General features: G+C 52.3%; 1 protein-coding gene across 3 annotated transcripts in view; it reads left to right on the top strand.

Annotated features, from left to right (window-relative positions):
- Window positions 1-12,910, top strand: part of Slc45a4 (solute carrier family 45 member 4) — a 74,620-nt gene that overhangs the window by 49,167 nt on the left and 12,543 nt on the right. For all 3 annotated transcript variants that reach the window (XM_036208141.1, XM_036208140.1, XM_036208142.1), the window contains exons 3-4: window positions 10,691-10,879; window positions 12,487-12,666. In XM_036208141.1, coding sequence (XP_036064034.1) covers window positions 10,691-10,879; window positions 12,487-12,666 — 369 coding nt within the window. The remainder of the gene's footprint in view (window positions 1-10,690; window positions 10,880-12,486; window positions 12,667-12,910) is intronic.

The following is a 12,910-nucleotide window of genomic DNA, read 5'->3' as shown; positions in this document are numbered from 1 at the left end:
GACTTTACCATCTTGTACCATATGTTGTCCACTGTTCCTCCTCCCCACCCCACCCCCCAGCTCAACAGAAGTTCATCTCAGAGAAAAAGCAGAGTCCTGGAGCTTTCACTCTTGAAATAGTCTCCTTGGCAGGAAGAACTGAGGGCACCCTGTCCCACTTTACAAGGGTAGCTACCTGGTGTGGCTGTCACAGCAGCATGTGCTGACTGGCACAGGTGGGCCAGAATGGGTGCTGCAGGAGTGAGGACGCTTGGCCACAGGTGCAGTAGTAACTTCCCCAGGCTCCCTGGCCAGCACACCTCAGCCAGTGGCCTGGGATCCCTTGCATGTTTGCAGTACCGTATCACCACCCTAGGAACCCTAAGGAAAGTAGCACACACATTCGGAGGCTTCTCATGTGTTGTCTCTTGGCCCTTCCCCATAGAGTGCTGTGTGCCCCGTGGTGAGGCAGCAGCAGTGTGGGCTGAAGGGGGCGGTACTGAGGAGGCAAATGACCAGTGAGGGGTGAACCTGGAGGGCTTTCTGCTCGGTGATGTAAGATGGCTGCAAAAGGACACACACTGCATAGACAGAAGGCAGAGTAGTGGGCACTAGGGAAAGGGAGGAGGGTGTTTAATGGGGGCGCTTTGGAAGTGTGCTGCATGTTGTTGATTGGTTAAAGTGGAACTTTCATGTGTGTACATGCACATGGTATGCATGTAGAGAATGGGGCAAGTAACTCCTGAATTGTGGCCCTAGTGACTGGGAAGCAGCCTCTGCTCGGGACTGTGTTTGGGAGGGAAGTCTGGATTTCCTTGCTTTTCAGATCATTGTGTTTAACAAACAATGAAATAGTCACCACAGTCATTTTTCCCAAGGAATTCTATACACTGTTATTCTTTTGTCAGACTCTTACTAAGTGCCTGCCTGGTGGTGCTGGGCAGTGTGCCTGGCATGGAAGTGGCATGGCAGCCCAAAAAAGCCTGGGGCTTGCCTGGACACCTGGACATGTCACCTGCACTGCTGCTTTGCAGAGAAGAAAAGCTGTATGTGGCTGCACAGTCAGGTTGAGGCAGAGGTTGTGGGGTTGCCCTGGATTCCCTCTGGCTGCAGTCTTCTCTGTTGTCTCCAAAGACAGAATTGGGAACATTAGGGATTTGCTGATGGTGAGAAGGTGGGGGTGCCCTAGCTAAGTGCAGGAGGAGAGCCCGTGAATAGGGCTTTCTCTGAGTAGCACTGAGTTCTGAGTGATGGGAGTGAAGGTGAAGGCTGTTCTGGGTGGCCAAGCCAATTCATGTGACAGGAGCAGTGCTTGGGGACGCTACCCCTCGAGCCTGCGTGCCGCAGGAGGGGTTTGTTCCAGACACCTGGACTGGTGTGTGTGTGAGGCTGGTGCTGATGCAGGGATGGTTTAGAGTCCCTGTGTATTTCAGAACAGGATGACAGGACATAGAGCATACATACTGGGTTAATGAAAGCAAAAAGCTATCAGTTCCTGCAGGAAATGGTCATTTAAAACTTTATGATGAAAGCCAAAAATAAGTTAAGTTTTAGCAAAATACCACAAATATGTGTTGAAAAGATAGATGAAGATACCAGCTGCCCAGAGATCCTGTAAAGACCCAGAGGTGCTCTGGGTGCCAGGCATTAGTACAGTACAGGTAGGGAGTGTGACTGTTGGGAAGGGCATGTCCATGTCATGAGAGAAGTGGGCTTTCTGAGAGATACAGAGTCCAGGGTGGCCTCAGACTGTGGCAGTGGAGGACTTCGAATTCCTGACCCTCAGGCCTTCACCTCCTTAGTGCCGGAAGTACAGGAATGTGCCACCACTCCCTGCTACCTGGAAAATCTTAGAAACCAATGCTGTCAAAAGCAATCAATGTAGAAGGTGCCCACTGCACCACTTGCCTGGCTTGTGCAAGACCCTGGATTCCATCCCTAATGTAGAAGAAAAGGTAGCTATTTAAATTGAAGCTACACAGAACGTGTACATAGATAGCTTGTTTAAACAGTTATAAATAGGATTTGTCTTTGCAAAATGGGTTGTCTACTTCCCTTTCTGTTTTTTATTTTACTTTGTAGTGCTGTAGAGAAGAGCCAGGGCTTTGCACACGCTAGGCAAGCATCCTGCCACTGAGCCACGTCCCCAGTGAAATGAGGACCTGGATGGGTGTTACAGTTTGTAACTCGTGGGCACATCGCAATAAAGAACTGTCCATCACCCTCCATTTCTGCAGGTTTCATTGCAGAGAGATCACAAAAGGAGAAGCCTAGAGGAAACTGACGGCAGGGGATGGGCAAGTAGGACTTTCTCCAACACTTGGCTAAGCCAAGTTGGGTGCAAGAAAGGAACCTGGGCCTGGGTCTCATACCTGAGGCAGCCCTGGCTGCAGGTGTGCTGGCTGGGGCAAATGCAGGCCACTGGAGGAGCGTCATCGTCTGCTTGACAGACTCTCTTGCTGTCCACACACCTGTAGTTTGGGCTTTCCTATGAAGGGATGACTAAGGCGAATGCTGTGGTTAGGAGTTAGTATTCTCTGACCCAGCAGCAGTTGGGAGTTGCACCGCCGCTTCCTTTTGTAGAACCCGGAGCCCTGTAATACTTCTCCATTATGTGCCCAGCTTGGCTGGCCTCCCCGCCTGCAGCTTAGTTAGGCCTTCCTCATATGACCTGGCAGCTCCTAGGGAACCGTTTTGGGTTCATTGCCCTTTACTGTCCCTTTTGTCCAGAACATGGTGCACCCCCTGACTTCCTTACTTGTGTCCTTGTGACAGCTGAGCCTGGTCAGCTGTGGTACCAGCGCAGCGTTCTGGGTCAGAAGTGTACTTCAGTAACAGGAATAATGACTAGTGAACAGGGCTGTGTGCATCTCATCCTGATTGCAAAAGTCCCGGGAGCAGTGATGTTTGACATCACCCGATTCCGCAGTGCAACGGAGGCCAAAGCATCTCAGCCCAGTGTGGCTTCCGCCTGTCAGTCAGGCATCTGTATCCCTGGGCGAGGGTGTTTGACCTGCGTGGGAAATGAGGCAGTGACAAGCTTAGTATCCAAGAGTCTGTTTCACTTGGCGTACCTTTTTTTTTCCTCTCCTTTTTCGAGACGGGGATTTTTCTGTGTGGCCCTGGCTGTTGTGGAACTCACCTTGTAGACCAGGCTGGCCTTGAACTCACGGGTCCACCTGCCTCTGCCTCCCAAGTGCTGGGATTAAAAGCGCGCTCCACCACCACCACCACCCGACTGCAGATACTCAATTTGAGAGCTTCTCCAGGTGTGCCAGATGCATCTGATGCTCAAGAAGGGCACACGAGAGGGACTTAGTTACCCAGTGAGGGTTGGTCCTGCCAGCGTGGGAAGCTTGAGTCCTACCTCAGTTTGGCTGTGCTGAGGCAGTGGTGCTGCTGATCTGCTTACAGTTCACAGTACACAGCCTACCCCCTTTGGAACTCCTCTAAGGGATACAAGGTGCTATTAAAGAATCTGAGAGCCAGTTTGGATGGAGGAACATAGTAATACTCTGAAGGGTGTGGAGGGAGGCAGGGAACAGGCCTCAAGGCCCATTTCCACGGCTTGTCTGAGGACAGTGGGACTCTGAAAGCGAAACTACTGTCAGGGTCTGTGGCCAGTGAAGAATCAAAAGTCGGAGGCATCCTTCCAACCAACTCATCTTCACCAGGGCCACCAGGCCAGGTGGAGGCTTCCCAGTGAGTGACTCAGGGTATGCTTCATTTGTTCTGTGGCCTTGTGATCACCTGGCATTTGACCTTGGGGGACTTGATGGCTCCTTAGACACAAGTGTTTCTGAGCCCCATAAGTCAGCTTGCCTACCCCTTCTGGTGCCACACATCCCCCACCAGAAGTCTCTGAGGCCCTCTTAGCACCTGAGCTTTGCCCACCTGACTAGCCTGCAGGTTTCCATGGCTCCTCTCCTCCAACATTCCTTCTCTCCAAGCAGGGCTGCTCATGCCCTTTGCCTTGCACGCTCTCCTGGGTCTGCTTGCCAAGTCTTTCCTCTCTGGGCGCTTTCAGCCGTAGACATGGAGAAGGAAAGGCTGTCCTTTCAGAGGGCAGAAAAAGGTATCTGGGAATGGAGGCAAATGCTAGGCTACTTTGCTCAGACCTAGGTGAAAGTAATGTTGCCCTTGCGTTTCCTTTGCCTTCCTGACAGTCCTCACAAGCTGCCAGATTCAGAGGATGCCACTAACAGGGATGTGCCCTGCACCGTACTACTCCTGTGTACAGTGCTGCACAAATAGATGTCCCGCACAGTGGCCTAGTGACAGCGTTCACACGCAAGCAGAACCAGACTGTATTCCAAAAGGTGCCAGAGGACCTGCCTTCCCCCAACCCCCACTGCCACCTGTGCTTCCTTCTTGGGGTCAACTGCCTGCCACCTGCACTTCCTGCCTCAGGTCCCGGTCACTAGCATACCTATAAAGGCTCTGAGACTCTTCCCTCTCTGGAAGCTGGTCTTGAGCTACTCACTTCCACTGTCTATCTTTTCCTTGGACTCAGTGCTACCCCATGGTCCCCAGTGCTACTACCCCCTGACATCCAGTAAGGCATTCTTCCTGCTCCTAGGTGGACCCCTATCTGAAGCTGCTTTGTCTCTGCTGTCCCAGTGCCAAGCTTGACAGTGTGCGCCTGCTGGGTGGAGTGGCTCATGCTGGTGATGGGTGTGTGTAGGGGGCAGTTCTCTGTGCCACTTGTGTCCCTAGATCCTCAGAGGTGCAGGCCTTGTCCCATCTTCTAAACAGAGTGGAGGGTGTCAGCACTACTACCAAAGCCAAGGAGACCTCTCCAGCCCCATTTCCAAGTCCCCAGTGTGGAACAGGCTTGTTCATCCCCAGTGCTCTTGTCGGGCATGTTGAGTTTTATCTGGGGAGATGTCACCACATGTATGACGTCCTTCCTTGCGTCGCTGTCCTGTCAGCTTTTTCCAGGAAGTGGAGACGTATTGAATTACCTGGGCGTGTGTGAGACTGGATTTCATAGGAAGGTTATCCGTTGTCACCCACATAGGGCTTTCTGACCCCCTGGTGCAGCATTCTTAGCACTCTGCTATGAGGCTGAAGTGGGAGGAGGGCCCCAGACAGGCCCTGCCCACAGCCCCTGTGCCCCACCCACAAGGCCTTTCCTACAGGTGCTCAGGACCCCTTTCTTTTAGGAGCCAGGTGCACTGGGGTTTCCAGCCTTCATGCAGCCATGAGGGTGGTGGTGCAAGGACCCCTTAGTCTCATATTGGTTCTGAAACCACCTGGCCTTGGTGTGGACCCTGGAAGGTGATTTGTTTTCTCCATGCATCTCACTCCACAAGGAAGAACGTTCTGCACTTGGCAGTGGGCTTGGTGATGGGTATGTGTCCATTAAGTGGCTTGAGCTTCAGAGCTTTCCTAGCTTGCATCCTAGTCTGAATCAGTGACCTGGGGACCAGACCCGTGCATTGTCTTCAGACAGCTGTGTCTGTGGTACAGTGTTGGCATTCCTGGGCATCTGTTCACTCAGAGCAAGGGGACTCCCTGAGCCCCTGCTTCCTTTCTCTTTGGAGAGGGAATTAGGCATGTGTGCATGCACGGCAGGGGGTGGAGGGGGTGGTGTCTCTAAAGACAGGATCTCATGTGGCCCAGGCTAGCCTTGAACTGACTGTGTGTGTAGCCAAGGATGACCAAGAACTCCTGATTCTCTTAACTCCACCTTCTAAGAACTAGGATGATAGACATATGCCTTCTTCTCTGAATGCTTTCTTACAGCTGTGTAGCTGAGCTGTGAATCACTCTGTGGGCTGTGGGGAGTGGATACATAGAGGTGACACGTTGAGTGGCACTCCTGTGAAACGGAGCTCAGAAAAACCACCTGAAAGCTTCTAGTTTCACTCCTTCCTTGTCTTCCCACTGATGACTTTAGAATGGTCCTGGAAGCTCTGTGGCCCTGCCTTTAGCTGGAGATGTGTCTTTCCCCAGTGTCTTCCTTGCCTGCCTGCCTGCCTGCCTGCCTTCCCTGCCCAGGGAGGCCCCAGGGTCTCAGCACACCTTGCTTTGGTTCTGGCATGGTAGCAGGTGACCAATGACCTGGCCTATGGAAAGTAGCCCATTCTCCCGACGCTGTAGCCTTAGCAAGGCTGCCCTGAAGTGGGCTCACAGTGAGCTTGCTGTTTGAGATTCCTGGGGTCACTCAAGGATGCTGAAGTTTTCCCACGAAGAACGTCTTCTCACCAGCGAATGTTATCATGGGGTTTCGTCCAGGAGTACAAACCTATCTGGCCTGGCAGGCTTGTCCATTGAGAGAAAGAATGAGTTCCTATTCCCATCCTGGACCTTTTGTTTTGTTAAATATTTATAGGCCACTTTCCCAGCCTCCCTCTCCCACAAAACACCAGTTTATCAAAAATGTCCTTGTGAATAGAAACCTCTGCATGTGACCCAAGCATTGCAGTGGGCTGTCCCATGTACACATAGTGACACAGTGAGTATTTCCTGTGAACAGGGAACCTTCCGGGTCCCACCATTGTTGTTCAACCTTTGCCTGGAAAAAACCAAAAATTATTTACTAGGGACGGGCGTTGTGTTTGTTTAGGGCTTTGCTGGGAATTGCCTGGCTGAGGCATCCCAGGGATGTGGTGCTGGCAGCAGAGAGTTGGGGGTGGCAGCACCCCTTGCTCATCCTGGGCAGCACTGGAGATGGGATGGGAGGTGTTGTCTTGCCTGTGTGATGGAACAGTGTCATCTGGATAGAGCCAGTGCTGGGGTGGGGAGCGGGGAGCTCTAACTATGACTTGGTAGCCCTCTTACAGGTAGCTAAAACATGGTGTTTAGTTTCCTTGGGGCCGGGGTCTAGAGTCTAAAATAGACTTCTGGGTAGATTGGCACAACAACAGCAACCAGCTGTAATGCCACACTGGGGCTCTCTGTGTCCCTGTGCCTGTGTCCTTGGCCCCTGTCTTTGGTTTGCATAGCTCTGGATGTCTACAGCCAATGTTGCCACCCCTCCACCTTCCACAGCTGATCACATGACTGCCTAGCCACGTTTCCTAGTAGGGTTCTGGGTTCCTCCAGCACACGGTACCTGGTATGTCACTAGCCAGCAGTCACCACCCGGTGGCTGTTAACATCACGTGGAGGTCTCACTGAGGTCCATACCTCTGCTAGGAAGGAACTTGGGGTGGGGTGTTGGTATGGCTGGTCATTGTCCTGTCACAGGTACCACAGAACAGCGTCAGCCGAGTGGCCAGCCATGACATTCCTAATGGACACAGCAAAAGCTGGTAGGGCTAGAGGTCAAAATGTGGAACTTAGCATTGTAGTCAACGTTCCTACTTCAGCAGGGCTGAGGTGGTTGACTGAGAACAGAGAATACAGACCCAACAGTCCTGAGAGGCACGGCCATTCAGCTTGTTCAAGGGTGACCTGGCTGATTTTTGTGTCAACTTGACACAAGCTGTAGTCGTCTGGGAAGAGGCACCTCAACTGAGAAAATGCCTCCATCACAATGGCCTGTAGCCTGATTCGTGATTGACATGACCCAGGCCTTTGTGGGTAGTGTCACCCCTATGTAGGTGCTCCTAAGTTCTATAAAAAAGCAGGCTGAGCAAGCCAGTAAGCAGAGTTCCTCAGTGGCTTCTGCATCCGTTCGTATCTCTAGTTCTGCCGTGACTTCCCTCAGTGATGGACTGTGACCTGAAAATTGTAAGATGAAATAAGTCCTTTCCTCCTCAAGTTGTTTTTGATCATGATAGTTACCAGAGTAATAGAAGACAAAGGACTAGAGTTGAGATTGACAGCCCTGCAGCCGGTGAACGAGCAGTCCCAGATCCCAGCAGATGGACTAGCTATGCATAAGACTTTACTGGTGGACACTGAAGCTTGAATTTTATAACCTTTTAAGTTAATTTATTTTTACATGTATGGGTATTTTGTCTGCAAATATGTCTTTGTACCACATGTATTCTGGGTGCTCAGAAGAAGGTGTCAGATCCTCTGGAACTGGAGTTACAGATAGTTATAACTGTCATAGACTCCAGGTCCTCTGGAAGAGCATCCAGTTGCTCTTAACCACTGAACCATCTCTCCAGCCCCTCCATAAGTTTTTTTTGTGTCAGGAAGTATTACAGCCATCTTTTGTAAGATGTATGTGGAAGGCCACATGATCTTGGGCAGCAGAGTTTGCTCTCCCATTCTGTTGGCCTGTGATGGCTACAGCTGTCAGTTCCTGCAGAAGTAGTGACAGTTGGTCCAAGGTCTCCTTGGCATGCTTCTGTCCCTGTTCCTGGGCAGCCTCCCGCTAGCCATGCCCACCTGGAGGAACCAGTACTTTTCACCGATTCTCATTTGCTGCCCCAGTAAGTAAGGGTCAGTGCATGACCTCACTCGGTAGCCAGCTCTTGGCTGCTTCGAAGGCCACTTCGGGTGCAGCTGGGCCTGTTCTACCCCATGTGTGTTCATCCTGTGGCCCAGAGATGGATGCACCACAGAATAGCTGTGAATGTAGCCCAGCATATTATAGATGGCAGTGTCGTGTCAGAGTGTCAGCAAGTTGGACACCTTGCTCTAGAGCCTGCACTGTCTGTCTATCCATCTTCTGTGAGAGCATCTCTTGTTCTCCTCTGGAGTACTGTAGCAGACTGCTTATTGGTAGTCTCCTGTAGAGATGGGAAGCACACTGTTCTCCCATCCGTGTGCTCAGATGAAGACCCGTGCCTGTCTTTCCCACTGTCTGAGGTACTTCCTGCCCCTTTGCTAGATGCTGCAGACTGTGTGCCTGTCAGTCATCTGTGACTCCTGTCTACCTGTATGTGTAACCTACCAAGGTGACTTTGCTGAGGTCTGTGTTCCTAAGGGCTAATGCCCGGGCCTGCTGATGTGATGTGGTGGGGCCACAGGCTCTGTTGATGTTGGTACTGCCACCTCACTGGGAAAGTTCTGGCCAGTGAGAGCACCTGGGTTAAAGGTCTTTACTAAGAGATAGACTGGCTACAGGTGGTTGGACTGTACAGCAGCACAGTATCAGTTCTAAAGAGGGACTGTGTGGGTGGAGAGAGGGCCTGGCCCATACGGGCCTTGTCTCACAGCTTGATCGAGTCAGCAAATCTCTGTATGTCCTGTCTGGCTGAACATACACTATTGACTGGAAAAGGGACAAGGGGACTTGTTGGTCTCAATGCCGCCAGGGAGCCATAGCCTGACTGGGACAAACCCAGGGCCCCTGGGTCTGTGTAGCATGGAACCTTTTATTCAGGATGGGTAGGCACTGTGGGCAGCAAAAGGTGGTGGTAACTCCTGAGTGGATAGCCCTCCTCCATTCCCAAGGTGTTGGCACAGTGACAGCAAGATGGTTGTTCCAGGCAGGAGAGGGCAAGCCTGCTAAGGAGCTGCCAGGACCCATGAAGATGTCCCATGCACACAAGAGTGAACTGGGCTCCTTATTTACTTAGTTGGTGGCATGACCAATGGAAGGCTTGTGGTGGCTTCTTCCCCTGAACCCCAAACTGCCTTGTTCACTCTGGGTCATTTTGATTAGGGTTGTACTGAGACACAGGGCACGTGACATGGGTATTACTGAAGGCAGGCAAGGGTAGTATGGCCGGGAACAGCCATGGCCCCTTGAGGGCCTTGCCTACTAAGGCTGAAGAGCTCATACTGTTAGAGCCCCACCTGGCTTGTCTGGTGGAAATCACTGGGCAGACTCTAGTTCCCTGATTCTTGTCTGTTCTGCTGACTTGGGATGGGAACAGATATCGCCTTTCCTGTGGCCAGGCGTGGTTGCAGAGGTCAGAACACATACCTTAGACCCTGGCGGAGTGCCCTGGTACCTAATGGTGTGATGGCAAGGGGTTCTGCAAGGTGCTTCCTCCCTTAAGTATGCTCTACTCCCACACAAGGTTTATTTTTCTTGCCAGCTCAACATGAGTCTGTTTCCTCAGTGTTCTTGGAGTGTGAAATGCTTGTCTGATGAAGTGGTGATGTGCCAGGCCCTGTAGATTTTAAGCAAACTATGGGTTGTTGTAAAATGGGGAGAGTTGTGCTGATCTTGTGCTGATACTCAGAGCCTCCCAACCACATCCAGGACATATTACATGGTACGCCATTGCTCACCCAGCAGCCAGTCACTGCCTGCCCTTGTAAGGATAACCAGCACTCTGACCTATAGTAGCAGAGGCCTTTATGAGACTTTGGACGTCACTCAAGGGAGTGGTGTGGTATGTGCTCATCAGCAAGGATCTCTGTGGTACAGAGAGAGGCTCATCGGAACTGCTGGTTGCTGTGCAAGTACATTCTAGTTGCCGTGGAGTGCTCTGGCCTGTGCCCGTGGCCATCATTCTTTATCTGCTCTGTTGACACCACATTTGAATTTATATGACAGGGATGTGGCATAGACTCTGATGTCAGGCTGCCCAGGTTCCATCCCGAGGCCACCAAACTCCAGCTGGATACATGTGGACTTATACCACCCCAGTGCTTGGGGCACCCACTGCCACGCCAACTGAGGGTCTTGGTGGCTGCGTAGGGAGGGCCTTGCAAGACTCTCTGCGATAGCTTTTCCCAGTGAGGTCCAGAATCGAGTGACAAGTACTCCAGGTCTGGAGTACTCTGCCTAGCATCCTCAGAGCCAGGAGACCCTCAGGGAAAAGGTCTATCCTGAGGAGACTGGAGGAGGCAAGAATATGTGTTTATGTGGGGTGTGCATGAGTGATGAGTGACAGGCTGTGTGTCCCTGCAGGCCTCCCTGAGCAGTACTACAGCCTCACGTGGTTCCTGAGCCCTGTCCTCGGCCTCATCTTCACGCCGCTTATTGGCTCTGCAAGTGACCGCTGTACCTTGAGCTGGGGCCGCCGGCGGCCCTTCATCCTTGTGCTGTGTGTGGGGGTCCTCATCGGTGTTGCACTTTTCCTCAACGGCTCTGCCATCGGTGAGTGTTCGCTGACCGCACACTAGTGCACGCTTTGGGGGCCTTATCTGGTGACTTCACTGGGTCTCTGTGTGCAGGGACCAGTTCAGACTGCTAAGGGCTGCCTGGTGGATCCTGCAGCGGGGCAGCTTGGTAGTGGAGCTGGCCCCACGTGGGAAAGCTGGAGGAACCTGTTCACAGGGAAACGCTTCCTGTTGTGATGGCTTGTTTTTAATGCGTATCTGACACCACGTCCTGTTTCCAGAGTGATTTCAGAAATTATCTTTTCTTTTTTTGTTCTCCTTTTCTTAGACGTGGTAGTGAAAATGTCCAGAGCCCAGTTCGCTGTTTGTTTTCTTGGTTCATGCCTCGTGTGTTGTTTTGCCTCTTCTCTGTTGTTTTGTTTTTAATTAAAGCCACTCTGTGTGGGAAAATATTTTCTGCCTTGCGGGCACTCTTCAGAACTGGTGGAAACAAAGCCTTGTTTTTTTGGCTCAGCGGGTAAAGGAGTGCAGTGTGGGTTCTCAGGCACAGGTCTGCCCAAGTCCCATGGCGGCAGGACTGTGGCTCCAGGAGACCACCACCTCCATGGGAAGTCACAGCTCTTCAGAGCCAGGTTAGGGGCAGTCTTTGGCGGCTTTGGTTCATTCCCCTCCGGGCTGGAGTGTCTCCTTGCTGATTCGTACCTCTACAAGTCAGTCTCCTCTGCTAGGCATGGCTCCCATCTAGGAGTCTGGGATTTGCTTTCTGGCCCTGGGCCTATCAATATCACCTGCGAGCATTCCTTTACTTCCCCATATGCTGTGGCATGTATGGAGAGCATTCCTGGGGTGATCCACACACAGCCAGCCTGGAGACACCAGCCCTCAGCCCAAGCTCTTCTCTTGCCCATGGGGCCTCCAGGGCAACCCATGGGCCAGCGTGTCGAGGTGCAGTCAGAGGACCAGACCTGTCTTTGTCCCACCTCTAGTCCTGAAGGTTGGCCCCAGTGTGAGCAGCCCAAGGCTCAGGACTAGGGATTGATCTCTGGGTCCAGGCAGGCTCCCCAGTCAGGTGAGGCTTGGTGTGTGAGGGCAGCCTCCTCAGAGGCCCACACTGCCTGCCAAAGCTGCATGCCTTCATAATTAGGTCCTTATACACTCAAAGCCTGTTGTCTAGCTTGGATGCTGAGGCAGAGCCAACCAGCTCAGAAAGCAGCACAGGGAGTTTGGGTTGGTGGGAAGAAGAAGAGATGGCATCCTCAGAAAGGTGGGGTGGTGGCGGCCTTGCATAGACACTGTAGTTGATACCAGTTGTCTTACCAGCCTGAAGACCCAAGTTAAATTCCCAGCATCCACGTGGTAGCTCACAGCCATCTGTAACTCCAGTTCCAAAAGAACTCATGATGGATGCCCTCTTCTGACCTCTGCAGGCATCAAGCATGCACGAGGTGCACATCCATACATGTAGGCAAAACACTCTTAATAAAATAAATATTTTTTAAAAGAGGGAGCTCTTGGGGGCTAGACAGAGAGGGACACCCACAAACCACAGAAATAGGGTGAAGCTTACTGCTGTCCTGAAAGCATTTGCCTCAGGAGCCTGACAGTTGGCACTGGAGTCTGACTGCTTCCCCATGCTCTGTCCAGGTCTGGCGCTCGGCGATGTTCCCAACCGACAACCCATTGGCATTGTCCTCACGGTGCTGGGAGTGGTGGTCCTGGATTTCAGTGCCGATGCAACTGAGGGGCCCATCCGTGCCTACCTGCTGGATGTGGTAGACAGCGAGGAGCAAGATATGGCCCTCAACATACATGCCTTCTCTGCTGGTAAAGCTCCATGCCAGACCCCAGGTGGGAGGGAGGAGTCTGTGCTCCTTGGTGGCAGTGACCAGTGATGGGGCCTTAGGAAGCACTGTGTCTCACTTCTGACCCATGAACCCCAGCAAGATTAAGGGACTGAGGAGCAGGGCTAGGAGAGGGTAAGGCCTGGATGACATGCCTGCCAGGTGGACGTGGTGAGGGCCCCACACCGACACTGCCTGGGGAACACACAGGTGGGCTGGGGTTGCTT

Source organism: Onychomys torridus, chromosome 16 (genome assembly GCF_903995425.1).
Source record: "Onychomys torridus chromosome 16, mOncTor1.1, whole genome shotgun sequence".
NCBI lineage: Eukaryota > Metazoa > Chordata > Mammalia > Rodentia > Cricetidae > Onychomys > Onychomys torridus.
The sequence above is the reverse complement of the archived record's forward strand: the minus strand, read 5'-3'. Positions and strand labels throughout refer to the sequence as shown.